Raw genomic sequence first — 25236 nt, forward strand, 5'->3', positions numbered from 1 at the left:
CAATATATTACAAGTATGCCCTTGATGAAAAAGAAGAGAAACAGTGTTTTCTCCTCCAAATCTGGGAGGATGTGTGGGAAAGTCTCTCGTTAAAGGAATGAGTAACTCAGTATTTGTAAACCATGAATCAACTCACACAATCCACAAACTGAAAACCGAATACAAGTGGTGATTTTACTACCACAGGTTTCGGCACTACTACAGCAAAGACAACAGACAACCAAATGATAAAATTTTTTTTTATTATTCACTTTTGAATTCTTTTACACTTTCCTGATTATTTTGTGTAAGGTGAAACTAGAACTGTTTAAAAGACATACACAAATCTAGTACATCAATAACCAGGTATTTCTTTTTGCTATACTATTCTGACAACCACGTGTGTGCTAGGCAATATAACCGTCACAGAAGCAAACTTTAGGCAGAATACTGGTCAGTAAAAACAAAGCGAAAAGAGCTACCAGATATACAGACAGGCTCGGTTCCACATTCACTACTGCATTTATCAAGCGCCAAGTATTAACTGCACAATTTGTTCAGCTAGTAGAGGGGAGTTTTAAAATCAGTGCATGAAATTCTCTTCAGCAGACAGATGGACAAACAGATGGATCCTATACCTAAGTGGAATGTGAAGGCAGGGGATGATACCACGGGACTGATAGGTGACTATTCCTAATCTTTTCCACTGCATTATTCACGCAACTCTTACTAGGTTTTGTTTAATGGGACATGTTTGAAACATGACAAGGTGAGGACGATGGGAGCTCAAATATTACAAGCATTACAGATGTGTAGGTCTGCATTCCAGTACAAGATGGGAAATCCTGAATATTTGAGCCAGTATTTGAGCCAGTTTCCTGGTACTACCAAAGAATGGCAGACAAGAGCTGAAGAATACAACAACACTGGCAGCTCTCAAACACCCAAGAAACCTGTCCTTGGTGAGGTGCAGGCCTCATCCACCATCCTGACATCACCAGGAACCAAAGAAAGGATGATGCATATGGGAGTCCAAAACTGCTTTAATGGAGTTTAAACAGGTGAAGGGGGTCAAGGATGAACAGAGTCCAGTGGGAGAATAAAGTGAACTAAAAGATGGCTCAGTGGATTACTTAAGAGGTTTTCAGGATAAATTGAGAATGGGAATACCATGGAAATTTTGATTTACCTAAGAGTAAAGTAATGCAAAAGTGGCAGATCACTTCATGGTATCATTCAAACTAATAAGGCCATTCAAAAAATTGAATCTTCTCCTATTGCAAGTCCATGGCAGCGAACCAAGAGTTTTTACTACTGAAGAATATCTAAATTGTAACTAGGTAAAAGTTATTGCTGTGGGAAGGGGCTTAGTCATGCATGTGGTATGAGCATGAAAGCACTTTGAGAAGTCAAACCCCAGTTATCTGCCAGTGTAAAGAGTTTGGAAATCAAGCTGCTAACTCCCCTGTTTCCCTCCTCCCCAAAACAAACCCCATCCCCAGAAAGACAGGATTGACAAAGTGAGCTTTTGACTGAAAGTGGTGCCTCAGACTCGGTTACAAATGTCTACAGAGTGTGCCTGTTCAACTACCTCATAGCAGTGTCCCTAACTGGAATGCCATACATTGGATTGTTTTCCTTCCATGCCCCAGTGTCACAATAGAATCTCTATAACTTTCTGTACAACTTTACAACAGAATTGTACTTCAACTATTTTGGTGCCAAATTAAGCTCGCCAGAGTTACATAATTGATGTCTACTTTTCTACCAATAAGAGTTTTGTAAAGTCAATTGCAATCACAAAACCCTTTATTATTATTATCATCACAGTGTTCAGTTAAAAATATAAACACGGTAATCGGAGCTGTAAATGTTCAGAATAGGAAAGTTCGGAATGCCATTGGAATAACCGACCTCCGCTCTAGGTACACAAAACACCAACCAACCGGTTTTACCCCACAGACAGTTTTTGCTACGTTGAGGTTGTGAAAGTCAATGTACTATTCTTTTTGCTTGTCGCACAAAGGGATTATGTGTAGGATACAGGGTGACATTGAACATATAGTGAAGCGTGACAGCCATTAGTTCTCTCCCTCCCCAGCATCCCCTTCATCTCCCTGGTTTTCCGACGTCCATAGCTGTAAGGAAATACAAACACGTGTTTATGCTGGAAGCACAGTCAATTACAATTGTCAGGGAAGGGAAGACAGCGTAATTAGTAGTAGCTGTGCAATTTTCTCAGCTAAGAGCAATGCAGAACTGAACTTAATAGTAAAGCTGAAGATTAATAAACTAGAACATGAATAAAAGATAAGCAAGAAGCTAGCACAAGCCAGGAAGTTCCACATAAAACTGTTGAGAACAAACTCCACTCTGTGTTACAAAGGCATCTGAGTTTGTTACAGCAGTTAACAAGTGATTCGTAGTTTGAACAAGCAAGTCTAACTGGTCTGGTTACAAAAAGCATCGCAGTTAACACATGCAGTTAACGCCTCAGAAAAAGCTTTTAACGGCACAGAACCGCATCAGCTTTCAGATGCTGAGTCCCACTTCAGAGTGCAGCAGCCTAGAGTGCAGTGGTTTGCCCCATGGTACTCACAGTGAGGTTGTCCCTAAGCAGCTGCATGATCAGGGTGCTGTCTTTGTAGGACTCTTCATTCAGCGTGTCCAGCTCTGCTATCGCTTCATCAAATGCCTGAAAACATAAACACAGCCCTTTCACACTAAGCCTTCTCAAGTCCTTCTGCTTATACAGAGCTCAAAATCTGCCACATTACTATCCACATTCTATAAAAAAGCTTCTAGTATTTTTCTTTTCCACCATGAGAAGAAATGAAAAACAAAGTGAGCTCTAGATCCTAGACAGCCAGGGAAAAACAGAAGTCTTCAGAGGTGTCCAGACACAAGTCCAGAAAAACTTTACTAAATGTCAATACCAAATACTGAAGAGGCAAGAGCACTCTATGTGTCATGCTGAAAAATGGCTCACATAGCTTGAAGTCAGGTTTAAGACAACACTTAAAAAAAAGAGACTTTCATTAAAAAGGAAGGTCTCCCTGGTCTAAACAAGCAGTGAAAGACAAAGGTACCATTACTTGAATGAGTATATATTTACATATACTGTACATGAGTCAGTAGACAAGAAAATGGAACACAACATTTTTTGACAGTGGGGAGGAAGGTTTCCAATTTCTTTTCAAAACAGCAGAGGAAATCAGGTATGTTCCACTAGAGATTAACAAAGCCATTCTTCCCATCCATCTGTTACACATGAAAATCAATACTGTGAGTCTGAGAGCCGTAACTGCTATTTCTTCATTCAGGTTTCAAACAGATGTAAGCATTTTAACTAAAAAAAGCAAGAACAGCACATTTTACAGAACAGCATCACTTCTTGCTACACAGTCTTACTGAAGTGCATATTAAGAACACAAAGATTCACCTAATACCAAGTTACCATTCAAGTTACTACCAGACAATTTTCACAGACACAAAAAGCTCCATTTAGAAGACTAATCGTATTTTAGGAAGAAGGCTAAGGAAAAAACGACTGGCTATTTGTTTGCCACAAACCATCACAAAAGCTCTTTTTGGTCTCTGGAGAGAGAGGCACACATGCATATGGATAACAAGGACATTTAGGGCTACAAAGACTGGCACACAGACAACACTTCCTGTACTGGCTAAGTGCTTCAATTTAAATAAATATTTCACTTTAGAATTGCTAAATTAATTCAAGTGTTTTCAATTTTGACACAAACACATTCTAAGAGAATTAGGTGGACATTAAACAGAGGCAATTTGTCTTCCCTGTCACTGAACAGCTGCAGTAGCAAATTAGCCTTACCCAAAGCTAAGCTAGTCCAGCAAACCAACTTACCTGAAAATAATACTAAAATGACAACCATTTTATGACAGCATTTTTAAGGAATTTGATATGAGAAAGCATCTCATCTACAAAGTGCTACTGTAACCATGTAATTACCTCCTCAGCCTCCACAAAAATTGGTGATATGAAGAGTCTGCTTACCGTCTTTGCCAGATTACAGGCTTTTTCAGGAGAATTTAGGATCTCATAGTAGAAGACAGAGAAATTTAGAGCCAAACCGAGTCGAATGGGGTGTGTTGGCTGCATCTCTTTCTTGCTAATTTCAAATGCCTCCTGATAAGCTTGCTGGGAGTTCGCTACCGTTGCTGCAAGAAGCAATTACAACCACATAAATACACAGTACATCTCTCTACTTCACCAGGGAAGCAATTAGATTCTCAGCCTAGACTAGCATGCCATCAGAAATTCACACAATTACCTATGCACAGACACTTCTTTCAATGTTTTTACATGCAAAAGCCTTCCACTTGCTGAACAATTAGTGCTGAAATAGATTTTTTAATAGAAACTTAAAATAAAAATTATTGAACAAATTCCAACCAATCTGAATGGACACAAACTCTACTTAAGTGTTCTGGTTTCAAACATTCATTTCCAGCCCAGCTGAAGAAGTCACAGTTATCAATAATAAATCATATGGGAAAGAAGAGGTAACTGCACTTAGGTCATGAACTTTGTATTTCAGGCTGGGGTTTCAGGGCAAAGCCAACAGTCCCTTCCTGGCTAATGAGTAACAATAAGCTCCACACTGACATCAAGCTAAGTCTGTAAGACATGGACTACCTCAGACACTCACAGGATTCAGACAGTTCAGCACTGCTTCCCCATTTTAGAATTTATTACTTTACAACCCAGGAACCTAATATCCCATATTTGTATGGAGAAAGCTTGCCAACAGTGAAGACTTGAGCTGAATTAATAGTTTAAACATGAGATCAAATAAACTAAGCACTTTCTATGAGAAAGAAACCTACATTCTCCAGGAAAATGATTTTACATTGCCACATATGCATGAAAACTAGCTACTGTGGTCAGGGGCTGCAAGCAGAGTTTGACTGCATTGATGAACATCTGTCAAACACTTTTATTAATTTCAGTGAAGTCTTTCTCCAAAAGTGACTTGCACTGCACCTATCTTCATAACTACAGAGCAGCAGTGAAAAGAAATAAATACATGCTGTTGGGGAAGAGAATACAAGTGGCTTTTATACTTGATTCTGCTTGGCACACAGAGAGATTTTATTTCTACTTACTTTGCTTGTTGTCTCCAGATGCCACCTCTGAGAGGTATCTGTAGTAATCACCTTTCATTTTCAAATAGAAGACCTTGCTTTCTGGCTGTGTGGCATTGACAATAAGGTATTTATCCAGGAGTTCCTGAGAAAGATTAAAAAAAAGTGGTGTTTCCTGAGTCATAAAAATAATGTCTGAAACAGAGCCTTTGTTACAATGGTGAGCATGAAATGTTCAAACAGTAACAATGACTTTTGTCATGACTTACGTAGACTCATGTCTTAATCTCTTTGCCTACTGCTGTCTAAACTCTGGGAAAAAAAGATAAACTACTTGTAGCCTAATCTATGGAGAGCTGAAAATGTGCTATGTTGGTCCTACCCACAATTCCCTCCTGCAGGATCTGAAGGCTATCAGGGCTTAAGCCTGCTGATGCAAACCCACATCCGTGACCAAACGAATGAAAAGCAGCAGCTGGAAATTAGCACATCTGGTCACTTTTGCTGCCACAAATCTGAATTCTATGCAGAGCAGTGAAATTGTCCACAATAAACTGATTCTATCTCCAACTTCAGCTGAAAAGTTTGACAGTGGCACAGGCAGCACATGTGCACTCAGAAAGAGATGCAAAGATTGACTGCACTGACAGCATCTGCTCCTGACTGATCTTAAGCAAATGGAACAATTAAAGGAATCCCTCTTGTCTGAGTGAAAGAAAGAGCAAAATCAGTCTGGGAGAACTACACACCTTCTCCATGAAAAGAAATGTACTAAACAAGACTCAGGACATCAGCATTCATAAATTAAGGAATTTAAACAGCAGGCCTTTTAGCAGGACTCATGTCAGTGCACCAGATCTAAATTTGTTTTCCTGGTGAACCCCCTCCAGCCAGCAGCCAGGGGTCTTCCACATGGCCTTGTTTGCCTTTTGCTGCTAAAAAAAATATACTCTTTTATAAAAAATTCCCTCAGAAGAAAGCCAAATGACTTAGCTCCATTCTAGGAGCTAGAATTGGACCCAAGTATGTAGCTATGCTAAATTATTCCCCTGCTAAGGTGCTGCAGTGTCTACGGCACTACTAAAATTCCTTAAGCCTCTCTGAAGAATGCTGCAGTACTAACTACTGTTATTTTTGCTGTTGGATTATTACCAGAACATCATTGCAGATATCCTGCAATTCAGCCTCAATTTTCTCACGATATTCTTTTCCCATCTGCTGTTTCTTCTCGTTTCTCTCTGTTTTCTGTTCAATGCTGGAAATCACACGCCAGGAGGAGCGGCGGGCACCGACCACGTTCTTGTAGGCCACGGAGAGGAGATTCCTTTCTTCGTTGGACAGTTCATGTCCCTGCTCAGTGACAGCTTTCATAGCAGCAGCCATGTCATCGTAGCGCTCGGCCTGCTCAGCCAGCTTGGCTTTCTGTACCAACTCACTTTTATCCATGGCTGTCCTGCATTTAGTGAGGAACAAAAAGAGAGAAAAATGTCTCGATGGTCTGCACTGGGAAAGTTCATGCAGAAGCAGATCTTACAGTCAGTAATAAAAGGGAAATCAACTGTAATAAAGTAATACAAAGGGTTTCTTTTAAAAAATGTACTTGACCTTTTGCCAAATGTGTATCATTTTCATGTGTAAATGACTAATGACAATCCTGAAGATACAAAACCATCATTCTTCAAAAAGCAGCAAAAGTCATATTGGCATTAAGCACAGCCCTGTGTGAAGCTCTCCTCTTTCCTCTACCAGCCACAGCTCACTCAGCTGGGGAGGTATCAGCCAAGAAACCACCAGGTTGCTGGGGCTTTTTCAGGTTTTTTTGTTGCTGCCTGTTTCCCTCCACTGCAGTACAAGAGCAACTACTTAGGAGTACTGAAGCACTGGACAGCTCCTTCTGACACTGAAGATTGCTGGCAAGTTAGAGGAGATGTTTCTGTGGGTTTATATAAACCATACCCAGGAAAGCTGTAGTGTTGGCAACTATGGAAAGAAAATTTGTAATGTTCTGCCAGAAAATAACGTGGGTTATTTTACATATGCATCAACATACACACAATGGACGACTCTACACAGCTCGGCTGGCTGCAGTCTCAGGTTTTCAAGACCTTTTAAATAACATTAACATTCATAAAATCTGAATGGGATGTGGCCCACACAATGGTCACTGCTACAAAACAAATTGCTTATATGCAATCAGCTTGTTTATAATTTCTGATAATGCAGTTTAGCAACCAAAGCTGTGAAAGCACATTACACGGCCACAGGGTCACTGAAAAGCTCATGCCAGGGAGAACGAATAAACCACCCAGGGCCACGCTCACAGGAGAAAGTAAAGAAGTTTCTTTGCCTTTATCAAAATGGACCTCAATACTTCACAAACTTACAGACAACCCAAATTAAGCCGTAAGATTTTTCCAGGTGTGCAGATTCACTTTTGGACACATCCAGAAATGCTATTCTCATCAGTACTGAGCAATAATTATCCTCTCCCACTCCTAAATCCTAATCAGGGTCCTCACTGTCTAGGTAAGTTGTTAGGCTGAGACTTACAGCCTAAAAACCACTTCTAAAAGAACAATAAAAACCAAACAAGAACAGTAAGTTTACATTTGTATTTCACAGACCTCTGTTCATTATAGAAGCACCTACAGTCCTATTAGAAAGAACCAACATGCTGAAAGAGATTGCTGCAGCCTTTTTCCTGGCTCTCACCTTTGAAGATTCCAGTCTGACAGGCTTCTGATGGAGAACATCTTGCTCACACTGCTCAGCTTGTATTTTACTCCAAGGATCACCTACCATACCACTATAGAGGAAAACCAGTCCCCTGTACCAAATCCTCAAACAGGACAATGAGACACAGACCCAAATTCCAATTGTGATACATTCCCAAATTCACACACTGCCGGGGATGAGTCCTAACTACAAAATTATTTTGAGACGAGCACATTCTGTATCTCCAGCTGAAGATATTCCACTTCAGAAAAAAAAAAATCACCCAGGATTATCAAGTCAAACATCGTTATTTCACATAAAATTTCCTGAAGTAAACCCAGCAACCAAAGGTACCTGCTCTGTATCTGCAAGTCACACTCCTGCTTGTGTTTGATCCTTTGTAGATTCTAATACATCCATCTTCGTAAGGCACTCAAAGAAAGGACATGGAATACTACAACCAGCCTCCTGGAAAGGGATCTTTTACTGGCAAAGTGAAGTTTGGCTCTGGTTCAGCTCCATTTCAAGTGCTGTGGGACCTACTGAAAGGTGCCACACAGACTTCAGATCAAAGCCCTCAAATTTGTTTTCATGACAGGGTGACTGTGGGCAGCAGTGTGACAACTTGTGGTAAGGCATGATTCATTTGGTTCTCTCTTCCCCAGTAAGCTTTTACCCTGGGGATATTACCATTGGTTTCCACAGGCTTATCAAACAGCTAGCTCCTGATGATGGAAAAGGTTAAGTGGGATTTGTGATGTGCTTTGTTTCTTCCTACTTTAAAGGCTACCACAGCACCAATGCAGAACAAGCCCAAGGAATCATCAGACCATTTCCCCTTGAGACAACCTATCCCACTTTTCCCTGTTGAGTCTATCAAACCTTGTAAACCATTCCCTTAACTCAGCACTATTTGCAGACTATGTGCTCAAGGCAGGAAGTAATTTGTGAGTGGTATTTCTCTAGTTACTCACTAAAATCTGAACATGAGCAAAGTACACCTGAAGAATGCTTTTTACATTACAAGAGCCAACTTAAAAGAACAGGACATTGAAACTAAACCATTTCAGAGCACTTTTAGTTTCTTCATTGTCTGCACAGCTTCTAGAAGTATTTCTACTGCAAACATCTTATCTTTTCCACTTCTTCTCATGGAATGTGATTGTTATGTGGAAGCAGCCTGCTTGCTGAAATGCAGAGGCAAGTAGCTCCAACTGAGTTTACATTTTGTCATTGAAAAGTCATTTAATTTTATCTTTGATCTGCACTTTGCCAATAGTGTTCTAATCTGTAGACAAGTCATCTGTGCAGAATTCTGTTTACAAACAATATAGTTCAGTTTTGAAAGGGTGCAGAGTTTGTTTTATCAAGCTCACTGACATATTTATATTTAGATGCAAGACAGTTCACAGGAGTCAATCGGTTCATATAAGGACACATGAAGGAAATCACAAAGGGAATTTTGCACATAAAGGAAAACACGGGGGCACAAAGACCTAATGGATAAAAGAGATCCAGAAACCAGTTTAGCATATCAATTATACAAGTAAAATACCAGCACAAAGATTAGAATGTTGCTTCTCATCAAGCAACTTTCCTCAGCAATGTAACTAATTTATGCACATGAAAGTCATTTATGCATATATGAAACTCAAACTCATCACTAAAGATGGAGCTCCTGACTACTTCACTGGCTTAATTTTGACACAAGAATTCAGTATACAGAGGCTTGAGTTTAGTTAATTTGTGTTAATATCTGTACTGTTAGTAGGCTTGCTATGAAACACAAGTATCATTCAGTAACATGGATTTAACAGAACTTAAATGCAGTAAGAAAATCATTGCCCACACCAAAATATCTGCCAATGACAGTAAGCCTACCATTACTTCCTTCCCAGGATGCTGTGTAAAGGAATACTTAAAATCCTCATATGATTCTCCATTGCTTACCTTGTTAGAAGCTTGGAGAGAGCTTTGCAGAGCTATGCTGGCTTGAGCTCCAAAAGAGGGAAGTGTTTGCCAGAAGGAAAAAAGATACAAGGAAAGGAGTGATGTTTGAAAAGGCAAAGAAGCAACTATCAGTTATAACTGGTCCCTCCCAGAGAGGAGATGAAAGCTACACTCTAACAATGGACCAGTGTGCCACAGTCTGAAACAAGCAAAGCCTAGAGCTAAAAATACACCTAGGCCACACACAGAAGCCATCTACCAAAGGTTACCTGCAGCTAGGAGCAAAACACACAGAGGTGATGAACAGGAGGCTGACAGGAATGGGCTATTCTAGCACTGATAAAGCCATGCCATGGTGGCAAAGGGAAAAGAGGGAAGATGGAAAAAGGAGCAGAGACGTGCAGATCACAGCCACGGAGGAGTCCTGAAAGTTGCCTGTTCTAAGCAGAAGATTCTGACATTAGATGCATTAACACAGTTCAAATTCTTAAGACACTGTCTTCTTAAGAATCTGCCCAACACAACTTAGCAGCCCTCAAAAACGAGGTGGCTGGACATTCACAAGAAGGAATGCCAACCACTGCCCAGCAGTCACAGCCAATAGCACCAGCTGCCAGAAACTTCAATCTCCTGAAGTCCCACACTCAAAAGGTTTTTTTTTCACTATTTTTCCCCTCTATCTCCATACAGCCTAGAGCTCTTTCAATCTCTCTTACAAATGCAGAAGAGCATGTATGCAGGGCACTGTAAGTTACAAGTGCTTACTCACACTCCAGAAAAGCTTTCACACCTGTGTGGACAAGACTGAAACATATCACAAAGCACCAAAGGTGAAGGTCAGGAGCTGCAAAACTCTTTAGTTTGTAGCTGCCTGCATCTTTCAGTGGAAGATGCAGTGAGAAGGGGACAGTGGGGCCAGCCTGGGAACAGCACCTGGAGTCAGTACACTCATGGATCTTTCAAGAGTGGATGGACATACAGAACTGGAGGTTTACATCCTGTTAACAGCTGAGGGGTGAAACATGCAGCTACTGTTCTTCAGAAGACTGCAGGATTTTGAGAACTACAGCTTACTCCTTAGCACTTATTCCATCTGCTCTGTAGCCTTTATTGGTTCCCATTCCTATGGACTCTTTAGGACAAAGCCAAAATCAGAACTAACTGTGCTTAAAGTCTGTAAAAATCAAATGAAAACTGGCACTGAAAATAATCTGGCTTATATAACATATTGAACTGACAGGACAATACTAATAAGCTTTGGTTGGTCTGAAGTCTGCTGCTCTTGATGACCTGTTCTTCTGATGCTAATTAAGTCATCGATTTCTGTGTACTGTTTTTCTCTCTACAGCAAGCACGAGAATCTATCAGACCAACACTTCCACTTTGTAGAAAAGAACTGGTGAGAAAGCAGTGTAGTTTTGGTTTGACATACTGGTCCCTAACGAGCTGAGCAGAGCTGCAGGTTAACAGACCTGCATATTTCACTGTGAGAAAGGAATACAAAGTGAGGTTGGGTGAAATGGGAGGCAATTACACTTCCCAGTCACAAGCTCTGTAAGTCCACTCAAATTCTAACAGAAAAAGCAGCAGACTGGTACAGAATTTGCAGTTCAATATTCCAGCAATATGTGAACACACCTTATTTGATTTCTGGACAGACAATTCATTCTGAGAATAAACATTGACTTGAGATGAGTGGTATCTCAAATTACAGTTCTATAACTACAGAGAGTAAGAGCTCTGGGGACATCACTTCTAAAACAAACAGAAAATCATTCTCCACCATTCAGGTACACACATGCTGACACAAGTACCTGCATGATGGGGATGGCATTCCCTGTCAACTGGACAGTGCTTCCAACATTTATTTCTTACAGAAAATGGAGTGCAACTCTTTCAGGTGAGTTCAAGAAACCTTTCTTGCTTTCCTGCAGTATTTGGCATTTGATTTTATTAGTTGTGTTTCTCTGGATGGTTCCCTCAAAGGCTACCATGGGTTGTTAAATAACTGATTAGAAAATGAATGGCTCTGGTAAGATCTGAACAGCAAAATCTTCCTGACAGAAGCCTGGGTATAACAAGTTCAGTAAAATATCCTGCAAACAGAATGAGGGGAAAAAGGAACATGACTTCACAGCTGTGATATTCTTGCTGACCTTGTGCAGCACATAGCTTCAACCTCCTCTGCATCTACCCTGGCCTTCGGCTCAAATCTCTATGCAAATGTTGAGATAAAATTAACATTCTATAAAGCTGTGCCTCACCCTGCTCTGGCCATCTGCTGCCATCATTACTTGTTGCTTCATAAAATTGAATAAAATTACACTCAATGGTTTTCAGTCTCCATAGAGATTTACAAAATGTCTATGACCACTACCAACAGCATGTGGGGGCACTGATATTGTACAGACATCTTACGTTTAGTGAGAGCAGCCTTGTTCTTCCTAATGCCAGGCTGAAAAGCACAGGGCAGCTGCAGGTGGAGACATGCTGGCACTTCCACAGCACAACATCCCCACATGGCAACACCTTTTTATTCCAACCAGCAGAATTGTTTTTGGCTAGAATCCAGGTGGAAATTGTGAGTAAACCCAAAATATCTTCCCCCAGGCATAAAGTTCATGCCAAACTAATGTATTCATATCACAGGTAAATCACTTTTGTTAATAATAAACTGACAGTATTTATATTACAGGGTGGGGCAAGAAATGTGGCCATATAACAGACACACTACTGTAATGCCTGGTATTAGGATACCACACGGATCAGAGCAGGAGCTTTTACCTCATTAACCAAATAATTATTTACTGAGCTCCTCCTCATCCGAGTTTATTCACATGCATCACAAAAAGCTGCATACTGGCACAGGCCTGCTCAGGAAAAAATAAAACGACTCAACATCAAAATAGCAGAGATCAGAACATGCGGTACTGACATAATGAGGTTGAGAAAACTGCACCAGGCCCATCTGTGCAACGAGTCTATCACTTTATTGGTACCCATTTAATAAACAAAATATGATACAGGGGATATTTTTGCAGTCCTTTAATATGAAGGGAGAAAAAGGCACTTGTGTCCTTTTCTTTTCTAGACCAGATTGTATCTCATTATGGCTTTAAAATAAAAGTAAGCTCATCTTTTTTTCATATAAAAGTATTACAATTTCTGACTGAGGTGTCCTGTGTTAGTGAACATGTGAAAACACAAATATTCCTACAGCTGCTGAAGATACAGAGCATTACAAGCGCTGCCAAAGTCTCTGATTTTCTTCCATGGGAATTTAGCTTTTATGGTGCTGCATGATGTGTTTTTTGTTTTCCTATCACTGGAAAATGTATTTTAACTATTAATAAGAAATCTATTTGAAAACAACCAATTTACATTGTGATCTTTGTGTGAGATGCATTTATGCCAATGCAGTGATTGTGTTAATGTTGTTATTTCAACACCCCAATTAATACCTGGTTATACCCACCTGAAACAAAACCCACAGCCGCTAGACCTGGGCTACTGCCCAGCCTTTTTGTAGGCTCGGACTAGCCGGAACCAACCTTCTTTCCCTGTGGAGTCCTCCCTAAACGCATCCCTATTCCCAAATGGACACGGAACGATCAAAATCGGAAAATAAACGCATTTTGTTCCGTTCGAAAGCGCTCACACACGGCCATGACCACCTACGTGTGCCGGCTCACGGGCACGCCAGCCGCGCTCTCCCGGCTGCGGGCAGCCCGAGGCGGGCGCAGCCGTGCCGCGGTGCGGGCGAGCTCCGGGCAGCGCCGCTCCGGGCCCAGGTGAGCGCGGCCGCGCCCCGGGCACCGAGTGACTCACCGGGGCGGGGCAGCGCCGGGCGCTCGGCGAGGGGCGGCGCCGCCCGCCGGGGCCCGCCGCGCGAGGGTCACACCGTTACCGGGGCCGGGGGACGCGGGAGCGGGGAGGCGGAACCGGGGAGGCGGAACCGGGGACCCTCCCGCCGGGACCCCCGCACGGCGCGCCCGCCGCGGCCTGCGGCTCCCCGCGCGGGGCGGGGCGGGGCGGGCGGGGGCAGGCCGGGGCGGGCTGCCCCGCGGGTCGCGGTGCCGGTGCCCCCCGCGATGGCGGTGCCCCGCCGCGGGCCCTCACCTGGCGGCGCGCGCGGATCCCACGGGCGGAGGCGACGGCAGCGGCGGCCGCTCGCACGGACACGCGCACACACCCTGCGGCGCTCGGCCCCGCTTCCGCCGCGCGGCACGCCCCTTCCGGCGCCAGGGGGCGCCACCGCCCCGCGCGCCGCCCCGGCGGGACGGTCGCCATGGCGACGGGGCCCGGCCCGCCCGGCACGGCCCGGCCCGGCACGGCACGGCCGGCACGGCACGGCCCCGGCGCTGAGCGCGCCCCGAGCGGGGACAGCCTCCGAGACACGGCCCGTGGTGCGCTCGCACCTCACCCCTCACGCTCTTTGTCTCCGCGGCGCTCGCTGGTGCCGCAGGAAGCGCCGGGGTGGCAGTCCAGCGGAGAAACTGCCGCGGCCTGCAAGTGCAGCAGTGTCTCCGGCACAAAAGAAACCGGTTCTGGTTTTCTCGCCATTTCGCACCGCTGTTCTTTGGCTGGGCCTCACGGTAGTCACAGAATGACAGAATTGATTAGGTTAGAAAATATCTCTAAAATGATCGAATTTGACCCGTGGCTGAGCATCCCATGGCAGCTGGAGCACGGCCGGAGTGCTGCACCCGGTCTCAAACACCACCAGGCACTGTGGCTGCACTCCGCCCTGAGCACACCATTCCTCGGAAAACAGGCAGTGCGGTTATTCTGTGCACCCTCAAATTGAAATTTCACAAATGCAAAATCGCCTTTAAATGCTGTTTTAGTAGCAGCTCTTCCTTACAACTTAAGTTGCATGTTTTCACTGAAAAATCAAGATCCTTGCTGGCCAGATAAGTTTTATGCAACTAATAAACTACATTTTCTAGGGAAATGGCAAAAGGGAACATTTTTGGAGCATGAGGAGAAGTCTAGCTTGGTCTCCAAAAAGGAATCCAAGTAAAAGAATTCAGTTTTGTAATCCATATAATCCTTTTGGATAAGAAGTGACAGGACACAACTCAATTGCACTGCACCCAGATCTCAAATTTATGGCAGCAGCACTTGTGAAAGTGTTATTATTTGGGCTCAGTTCAATTACAGCATCTTGGAGTCCAATTTTCTCTTCTACTTTCAGCTACAGTCCTGGGCCCATCAAAGTCACTGTCAGATTCCTTTTTGGTGATGGAAGGACTTCATTAATTTCCTGCTTAGTCTCAGTCCAAAGGTTAATTACTTTGGAAAGTCAGAAGGAAAATTACTTGGCACCCACAAGTTATCTTAAGCTGCAAACACTGATTCAGCTCCATTAGTTGCTGTCATCACTCTCTTTTTTCTTTTCTAGGCAAAACTTGTTTTTCCCCCTGATCTCCACCATAATCCTTATCTTCTCAGTTCCTATTTGGGCCATTCCCAGTGTTCTTGCTGAGGCCTCGGGGGTGCTGATTCATGGCAGAATTACTTGGTTTTGACACTCCTTGCAGTCCTTGCCTGCATATCTGTCTACCATACTCAGTTTGCAGAGGTGTGCTGTCGACACCTGCTCATTTCGACTCCCGCTGTGCCTCCCTCACCCTCCTCCCCTTCCTGCCTGCGTTGTCACCGCTCAAGCCTCTTACTTCCAGTGAGGTGCACTGAGCTCCTTTCATGCAGCTCCTCCACTTTGTCCACACAAAATTCTCACCATCACCGCCGAAGCGCTCGCAATCCTCCTCAGCCGGCTCCAGCACAGTATCCAGGCAGCACAGTTCCACACTGTGTAGTCACAGAGGTGAAGCATCACCCTCTGCTTTCACAGGGCTCCTGCAGCTGGGTCCCTGCTGGGCCAGAGGCCACCGAGACATATCTGCGTTCATGGTACAGATCATTCCTCCCTGAGCTCTTCCTGCCTGGGGCTTCCCAGCCCTGTGCCTGGTCTGCTGCAAGAGATAAGCAGGGCACCCTGCACTTCCTCCAGGGATGGTGAAGGCTGGAACCAGCACCAAACCTCAACTCTGGAACAGCTTGCACCAGCAGCAAGTGGTTCCATGTGTCACCTTTCAGAGGAGGAAGTGCACATCACTGAAAGGATCTGAGACAGGAGATACCAAACTGTGCAAGTGCAGCCTTTCCTCAAGGACAGGCTGGATCCATGAGTAAGCAAGCACAACAGAGAGACCAGCCTGCGTGGCTCTCCAGCAGAAAACGTCTTGCTGTGTGTTTTTCCAAAGAGCCACATTTCAGGTCGATAAGTGTGAGGAATAAATGGAATTTGGCTTTAGCAGCTGGTCGGCATTAGCTCTGTCACTGCCCTGGGGAGCACAGAGCAGCTGCCCTGAGGGAGTGCTCACACTGAGCTACAGCCTCACAGAGTAAACCAGGAGGGAGGAAATCATGGCATTTGCTCTGAAAGAGGAGACAGCTCCTGGCCCAGGTGGAGTCCCTTTGCTGGAGGAGTGGTTCTTTACAAGGACCACCTTGTAAGTGGTTCTTACAAGGACCCTTTGAAGGGTGAAACCTGGACACCTCAGGCTTCACCCTTCAAAGGAGGCTCTGCAGGCAGCCGGGGCTGTGAGGACACTTTGTTCCTGCTTTTTGCAACTGATTCACTACAGAATTTCCATCTCCAAACCACTTCTCCTGCGCTGAGTTAGTACTTAGCATCAAGAGCAGGTAAAAGGAGTGGAACAAGCTCTTTGACAAGGATGTCAGCTGCCAAACAGGGAGGGCTGGCTCTGCTCCTGTGCAGCAGCAGTGTCAGGAGCTGTTCCCAGCAGGTGGCACAAGAGCTGCTCCGGTCCCTGCTCTGGGCAGCCCGTACCTGCCCTCAGGTGTGCAGCTTCTGCTACAGGAAAAATGAACCTGAGATTTGTACTAAAATAAGTGCATAATCCTTTGTTCAGAAATGCCGTGCTGACGAGTCGCTCCATTTTTGTGATTTTTTTTTTTGTTTCGGTCATTTGTATTGAAAGTAGTACGTCTCAGCTGCTGTGGGTACCAGAAGCAAACAGTTGATGGCACTGCATGATCGCTGTCCCTGCAGCTGATGTCTCCTGCAGCCTGACTGAGAGAAAAACGAGGGTTTCACTTCCGTGCTGTAGGAAAGACACTCACAAATGCAATTGCCACATATTAAGTATATTTTATTTCTTGATTGTTCTGGTACTCATTTTCCCAATCTTCTGCTCTGTGTATGAGAGTGTAGCCTAATGTTTCAATTGTTCTAGAGCTGGATCTCACAGGTCACTAAATAGTGGATTGGGTGATGGATCCCACGTGGAAGTGGTGTAGTGGTTTATGGCAGCCTTCACAACTGACCTGCTGGAGCTGACAGCTGGGATGTCCACCAGAAGTCTCATCAGAATATTAAGAATTCCATCATTTGTCAATGCTTGTTGTGGTGTATTTTGAATTGCACATGATGGCCCTAAGAAAGGAGACTTGTAAAGAAGCAACAAGGAACATGAAAGAGCAAAACAGTATTTTTAAAATTAATATTTCTGCAATAGGAAATTTTAGAAAGCTCCGAGGGAAAAATCTCTGCAAAATGTCTTCTATTTTCTCTGTGCGTAAGCTGCTTGTGACATTAGAGACTACTGTGAAGATAAAACTAGAATTAGATTAGTTAGAACTAAAATTACAACTAAACTGGGCTCAGGCATAAACTTCTTGCATAGGATACAACTATTAATAAGTTTAATTAAAGCAACATTTAAAGCAAAGAGCAGCAGGTTTTCCTCATGGTCCCTGCCAACTAAATGCTAGACTAAATAATAATACTTTGTTTGGGCATCTTTCAGTCCTTCCTTCTGTCCAAGGAATGCAAGTGATTTAGTGCAGCTTCTCTATTAAATGTGATTTGGACAAAAGTCAAATGGCTGTTTTAATTTGAAGGTGTTTAAAGGTCTGAAGGTGACTTTAGAGAACTCAGTTAAGAGCATAATTGCAAAGCAACTTACAAGAAGTAACTGTGGGAGCATGAAAATATAAATGACCTAAATAGTATAAAATAGTATGATGGGAAATGTGGTTGGAACAAATGTCTTGGATGGGATAGGAATTCAGCTCCAGGAATGCAATTTTGGCAGTAGTGCCCCAAACAGAGAATGCTATTTCTGGGGAAATGCACTGAACTCTGGGTCATGAATTAAGCTCAGGTAATTTATGTTCTGCTCATAAAAAGTGGCAGTGCAAAAAACCAAGCAGAAATGGAATGGAATATATTGCTGTAAATTTTGTAGCTGCTGGGACCTGGAGAGTCATCGTGTACTTCTGATGCCAGGTAATGCCTAAGAAAAATTCAAGCCAAGGAACACATAGCAAACCTTCAAAGCTGCCAACTCAGTGACCCTAAGGAAATCCAGTTTCAAAGCAGCATTTGAAGAGAGGTTTGAAGAGGTGACTTCCCAAACCCTGAACTTTATTTATTAGCTGTTTCTGACAAGCTCTAAAGAAAGGCAAATATCTTGATATTTTGAAATTGCATTGCATGTGTTCATTTTCATAGGAAACTCTGATCTTTAGGAAATACCAATATTATTCCATTTCCCGATTTCTCATTCTTTTCTCTCTTGGTATTTAATACCAGTCTGCTGTATAGAACTTCCAAGCCAGTGTCTTTTCCAAGACTTGGCTGCCTGGGTCCCACAGAGCTCCAGCTTCCTCACAACCAGCTATCTTCCAGGTGCCTTTGAAGTGGGATTTCTGCTAGAAAAGCAGCTATGGGAGAAATAACCCTGCCTGTGGTAATGACAGGTAGGTCTGCGAAGGTTTTGATGTTTCACTCCTCAGCATGTGCAGATCAGCTGGAATTCTTTGTGGGGAGATGCAGCCAGACAAGAAAGCTCCCCTTGGCAGAGGGATGGTCCCTTTGGGATTTGATGAGATCAGCTTGGAGAAGTCCAGGCCCCTTATGGAAAACTGGGAGAAAAATCTCTTTAATTCACAGAGTGGTGGAGCTCCTTCTTTGGTATAATGCATAGGGGAGCCTGGCATGACGTTTTCTCTGGGTGTCTCTGGGGAAAGGCAGCTTCTCTCCCAGCAATATGTATCTGTTTCAGGCCATACTTCAAAGTCCAGCCTGGGTTTTTGGTGTTTGCTTTTCTTCTTTTAAACAGGAACTGTCCAAAGGGCTAAAAATCTGAAGTTTAAAGAACTATACAAGCTGCCTGGAGCTCCAAAGTGTTTCTTTATAATTAGTATAAATGCATTAAATATTTAACCTTCATCCTGTGAAAACCCTGACTTTTAAAAAAGAATTTACAGCACAGGGTGGAGTTTTATCTGCTCTCCTAAATAGGACAGCAATTTCCTTCTTTCCATTTCTGCCCCAAATCTCAAATTCCAGAGTGCAGTGAATCAATTGCAGAGGAGGAGATGACTGTTCATCCACCTCCCCATGCAATTGACTCTCAAAAACTTGATTTTTCTCAGACGAGTCAGGGTAAGAGTTCTGAAGCAGCACGACTTCAGCTGGATTCTTCATTCTGCCTTGTGGTTCAAGGTGTCTTTTTCTTAATAAGCACCTGCCACTAGACCGTTAATAGTTTAACAGTCCACAGCTTCCAAGGAAATGCTTGCCAGCAGTCAGAGCTGGAAAATAACTCAGAGAATGGCACAGGCCTGATAAAAGGATTAATAAATCATAGCCCTGAGAGCTGTGAGTTCAGTTTTGTCTGACACTGGCTCTATGGATTATTTTGTGCATTCAGTGCTCTTAATTGCTTTTTCTCCCTGGAAGTTTGTGTGCAATCTATCTCTGGGATAGATTTGAGAGTTTTTCCAAACAAACTGAACTAGATTTCTTCCTAAATTATATTTAAACTCTGGTCTTTACAGTAGACACTTGTATTTGAGCTGTACTGAGGGGGCTGAAAAACAGAGAAGGAAAGGAGTGACACGTCTTCTCAGGCAAAAGTAGAATATTTTTGCAGTATAAAACTGCCAACCATTTCAACCTAGCTCTGCTATTCCACTTTTACTGGAATTGTTCCGTCTGTTTCTCTGAAAATGAAAGTCTGTTTCTACTCCTGCCACCTGCTATTTCCATATGAAAAAGCTGTTTGGTTATAATGAAGGTACCATTTCTCCCAAGGGCGAAGTAAGGACATTTCATCACACTGCTCTTCCTGAAATTTCACTAACCAGATTCAATATGTTACTAGATTTGATCTACTTTTCCAGAAAGCTTAAAGCCTTTAGGGAAACCTCAAGTTCTGTGTGAGTATTTACAAAACAAAATGTCATTTCCCTGCTGAACTGTAAGACAGTCTGATCTGGCAAAACAAAAAAGAGAATCCAAAACCAAGATTCACTTTAGCTTTGAGACTTACCCAGTGACAAGCTTTTGGAAGTCACAGCGATTTCGAAGCACAGAGCATATTTTATCCCAGGCAGAAATCAACAACAGTGTAAACAAAAAGTTCCTTCATGCTGACCTTGATGTGAGCAGTGGGGGACAGTTGAGGTGGCCAGAATTTGGGTTCCTGAGCAGGTCAGCATTTAGCAGATTCATTTGTATTTTTAAGAAGCTGTTTAAACTGTCCCTTGACTCCAGGGGTAACTCTCCAAATGAGTCACTTTTGATATCCACCTTTTAATGAACCCCTGGACATCATGAGCGTTGTTCTCCTGCTTTCCAGGAACAGAGCAAGAAAACAGTCTGAAGGCTGATACTGGGCCACCTGAGTTTCCTCAGCAGGATTCCTGGAAAAGAATCATGGAAAATTGATCCTGCTCTTAACATTTGTACGGCTGACTCAGTATCTAACCCATGACAGATTGTACTCTGGAGTACGTGACACCCAGGAGTTTATAACAAAATTAGTTTGATCTTGCAGGCCTGAATCCACTGCAGGAGATTCCCAAATGGCTGATAAAGTCTTTGGCAAGGGGAAGAGCAGGGGGCCTGCCCTGAGCCATTTGCTGCACTTTCAGTCTCAAGTCACCTTTTCAGAGCAGTGCAGACACAAACACGAATCAGAAAAGATTGCACAGTTACAAAGTTCTTTTCAGCACTGCATCCTTTTTTCCTGGTAGCCCTGGGATGAGATACACTCCTTGCTTTGTCCAGGGCTAATAGGTATCATCAGGGATGGAAAGGTACAGGCTGCATTGAAGACTGAAGAGAAGGCATAGCTGAATTTTTTTCTCAAATCCCCAGAAAGCCATCAACTGTCACTGGAGCTCTGGTCAGGATACTACAGCTCCTTGGAGACTATCCAGGCTTGTAAAAACGCAACAGGCCTCTTGCTGCTTCTTTGACTCCTTTAGGTTCCAGCCCAAGTTGAATCCTGAAGAAATAAGGATTTGGGCCCATAGCAGACTGAGGCTTTCTTGAAAATCCCAATTGACACTTCCCTATTAATATTACAGAACTGTCTGGTTTTTGCAAGTCATCTTTATTTCAGGCCTGATTCATTTATCAAATACTCACAGATCAGCCAAAGGCCAGGACAGTACATGGAAATGTTTTAACACGTTCACTCTTGGATTGCCAAAACATTATCCAATTATCTATGCTAATGCCAGCTGCTTGGAACATGGAAAGCCTTTAATACAGAAAAAACTGTGGTAAAGAAACAATGAAATGAGAGTAGCTGAAGGTGTCTCCCCAGGCTGGGTGAGACAGAGATGCAAAGGAATCATCGCAAATGCACATCTAAACATTTTGCAACCATGAATATATCAAGGGATGAAGTCTTTGTAGCCCCAGGAGTAGAGGCAGAGTGTGTCTTTTAGGTTTAAATCAGTTTTCTGACAGATTTAATGAAGGAAGCACCACAAAACTGCTGTAAGCCCTTAACACAAGTGCTACCAGCCACTAGATGTCCCAGAGCTGCACTCAAACTGCACCCATCAGCTGCAGACAGAGGGAGGGCACACTTGGCAGTGCAGGAGACAAGGTATAATTTAACAGACTAACTGATTTGTCTGGAATCAGCACATATACATCCTTCTTTAGGGCTTGTATTGTACCTCTGATGGTGCAAAGAAATAAGGGATCTGAACACATGGATCTGAGGAAGAGTTCCCAGATCCCAAAGCTGGTCTTGCTTCGTTTATTGTCACCTTAAACAAGGGTACAGCAACGTTGCTACCAGTACAGGAAAGCAAAGAGGGATGGGAAAGCTGACACTTCAGTGTTAATAAGCACCTCAGAACAGCAATATGGGAGAGCAGAAGGCAAATATTTCTGATCTTGTCAAGCTGGTGTAACTGGGATCTGCACGTGCACATGAAGGTGCAATGTCAAGTTGCTTTTCTTTTCCTGTTCCTCATTTGTGGTTCAGCATCTTTGCTCAGCAAGCTGCAGTGATGCAAGTTTCTATACACACATGCACTGTTCTGTGCCCACGTTTCTCCCTTCATTTCATTGCTTTGCTGTAATATTCAGAGTGTTGTGATTCTGCATTTGACCCAGGAGAAAGCTGTGAACAGCTCACTCTGAGGAAAAATCCAGAAAATGGCTCAAGCAGGGCTTGTGCTCCTTCCACACAGAAGTGTTTTAGAAACATTCACCTTTTTGACATCCTGATGCCCACAGGGCCTCCTTCAGCCTGTGTTTAACCTCCCTTCACCTCCAATTCTTGGCTAATTCTTCTCTCTGAACAGTCTTTATGATGATCAGCCATAGCTCTGCTTGTATGAAGCCTTCTGCAGCATTGGAGTGTTGTGTTAGGGCTCCCCTGTTTCTCTTCTCTGTGTTGCTTTGCTGCTCAATCCATCTGATACAGCTCAAGAAGAATAGCTTTGCCTGACATGCACAGCATACCCTGGCACTGCTCTGAACACACCCTTCACACATGGTTGGGTTTTGGGGTGTTCAGAAACTCTGGGAAAAATCCTCAAAGCCCACTGCTCTGCTTCCTGCTTGAAGTCATCTCCTATACATGATTTTTATCTCATTGTCAGGGAAAACAGAGACTGTGGTCCTGCAATGCTCCCAAATTTGCCTCTTTCCTATGGCACTCACTTGCCACACAATTGTTATTTCTTCTCTGTCAGAGCAGTAATTTAATAACACACGCCAGGATCCAGCCAGCATGTCCAATAAAGGAACAGAAGCAATTTAATGTGATTCATGATCAGGACTAATCATGACAGGACTAATTCTTTGGCATTCATTCCTCAGAGTAAATAGTCAAGGAAAAAAAGATATTCTTGATTAGATTCTAAGTAGAGGAGTCTACAACCTCTTCACAGGCAAAAAAGGTAGGGAAATGAATCCAGGACTTTTTTTTTTTTTTTTTTTTGGTAAGTGACCCCCTGCACTGCTGGATGAGGAGGGAGAAAGGATTGTGTCAGAGAACTGTGGTGCTGCCACTTGCCTCCTCTAAACCATTCCTGCCAGAGTGTAAAAAATTTCAGGAGACAAGGCTGGATGTGACAGTAAAAGGTTCTTGAGGTACTGTGGTATCTTGCTTGCTTCGCTTTGACACATCAACTGCTAAGCAGGGTGAGATAGAAATGGGGTTTTGGATGCAGAAAGGTTGCATGGGGGCATCTGCTCTCCATTCTGGTGCAGAATGGTGGTGTCATTTGTGCTTGGCAGGTCCTGAGGATGAGTGAGAGAGAACTAATGAGAACATCAGAAAGAAACCATTTATTAATGCTTCCCTTACTAGGAAAATCCATTGTGTCAGTCTCCTGTTCCTTCTACCTTACTTTCAACCCAGTGACACTGGGTGACATTTTTAGCTTAGTCATTTTATCAAGGCTGTGAGACAAATCACTGCCCAGTGCGGGAAATGAGCTCAGCAACATTTATAGCAGTGAGGGGTCTCATGAAATCTTAATTTAATGACCTTTGAGTAAGAATAGAGGCAAATATACATCCCTGTCAGGCAACCACATCCTGGACTCAGTCAAATCCTGCCATCTACCTCTCTGGCTGTTCTGATCCTGTGCTGCACACCAGCCCAGCTCTCACATGATCCTCTCCTTCAGTCTAATGGGAGTGCTCCGAGAGTTCACTTCTGCAGTCAAAGCTGCAGGCAAGAGGGTTAAAACCTTTCCCCAGGATGCAGCAGTGCTGGTGAAAGAGCTGTAGTCACCAGGACTGCCAGGCAGCTGATGGTGAATGCCATCTAAAGGCCGGCACGGAGGGAGCAGCAGAGGCTGCAGGCAGCCTTGCTCTTCTGGAGCCTGTCTGTGACCAGAGGAGCCACAATCAAGACCTGTTACAGCATTATCACATCACATTCATCTGACAAAGCTGTCATTTTGCACTTGGGGCCTGGGGAAGCCCCATGATGGGCAGGATGGCAGCCAAGCCTTGATCTATGCGTGATGTGACACCCCTGTCACAGTGCCTAGGGACCTCCTGTGGCATGTATGGCCCTGTGGTTAATGGCATTAACCTAGGCAATCCTTGTAAAGGATCAGGACAATGTCTGGGGAACTGCACCCCAAAAGCTCAGGATGACAAGTCCACAGTGCAGCTGCACAGAGCTTGTGACCAGCAGCAGCAAGACAAAGCACAGAGTGGGCTCCTGAGCAGGTGAGCTCAGACTGCCCAGGCTGTTACACTCCTCTGGCTGTCAGAGGACTGGTGTTATGGTCCTTCATAACACATCCCTCCAGTGCCTCTTTATCTGCCCACTTCTCTTTCTGTGGCCAAGCCTCTGTGCTCTTCTCTTCACATATATCTAAATAAAGGAAGAAATCAGAAGAAACAGTGGAGCAGCAGTGATGCCACTACTCCCATGATCATCATTATTTGTCATATCTACCATCAGTTATGGTTTGTTTGTGCTGGGTTTTATCCAAAAGCATGGGAATAAGATATTCCTCACCAGAGGGAACACAGAGTGCAGCTTAGGATGTGATGCAACAGGTGGGGGTGTTTGAGGCTGGCAGGGACAATCGCTCCCTGTTTGGCTGTGTGGCAAATCTCTCTGGCCCTGGGCAGGAGGCAACCAGGGAGCCTCTCACCTGCAAGGAAGCAAAGAGAAAGCGTTTGGTGTCAGCTCGGCCCGGTGACAAGGACAGGAGCGCTCCTCAGAAGTGCAGGAGTGGCTTTGCCAGGAAGCTGAACTCCTGGGTGGTGGGACGCGGCTGTCAGGAAGCCCGGCCAAATGTCTCAGAGAGCCTGTGACATGGCACTGCTTCGCCACCACACACACACCATCTGCCACCAGCCGTCCCCAAGCACAGCCTCAATGTGTGCCTGCTCTGCAAAGCAAGGCTGCAAATTAGCTCTGGGAGAAGGAGGCTGGTAGCAAATGCCACCCCACGCGGGCTCTGAAGTGATATGGGGGCACTGCACGGTGTCCTGGCCACCAGTGCCTCCCATGGCTGAAGCCAAGGGCTGCTCAGTCTGCCCAGCTCACACAGCCACCATGTCCATGGGGCAAAACAACTTCCTTGTCAGCGGCTTCCACACAAAAGTCTGAAGGAACTTCCCTAAAGAGAGAGAGAGGAGACAGCTCA

The 25236-nt window shown here is 44.0% G+C and overlaps 1 protein-coding gene and 1 long non-coding RNA gene across 3 annotated transcripts; one reads left to right on the forward strand and one right to left on the reverse strand.

Annotated features, from left to right (window-relative positions):
- Positions 1-225: 225 nt before the first annotated feature.
- Positions 226-15591, reverse strand: YWHAB (tyrosine 3-monooxygenase/tryptophan 5-monooxygenase activation protein beta). 2 transcript variants are annotated; one of them, XM_064391976.1, is made up of 6 exons: positions 15444-15591; positions 6253-6553; positions 5122-5245; positions 4010-4173; positions 2579-2674; positions 226-2117 (listed from the first exon to the last, which is right to left on the reverse strand). In XM_064391976.1, the coding sequence occupies exons 2-6, from the start codon at positions 6544-6546 to the stop codon at positions 2061-2063; spliced, it is 735 nt and encodes a 244-aa protein (XP_064248046.1). In that variant the 5' UTR covers positions 6547-6553; positions 15444-15591; the 3' UTR covers positions 226-2060. The 2 variants fall into 2 exon arrangements, with proteins under 2 accessions (XP_064248046.1, XP_064248045.1); XM_064391975.1 differs by lacking the exon at positions 15444-15591 and adding an exon at positions 13885-14041.
- Positions 14172-16084, forward strand: LOC135282331 (uncharacterized). The gene is made up of 2 exons (XR_010348557.1): positions 14172-14388; positions 15623-16084. It is a non-coding gene; the product is annotated as an uncharacterized LOC135282331 (long non-coding RNA).
- Positions 16085-25236: the final 9152 nt, after the last annotated feature.

Source organism: Passer domesticus, chromosome 16 (assembly GCF_036417665.1).
Source record: "Passer domesticus isolate bPasDom1 chromosome 16, bPasDom1.hap1, whole genome shotgun sequence".
Lineage (NCBI taxonomy): Eukaryota > Metazoa > Chordata > Aves > Passeriformes > Passeridae > Passer > Passer domesticus.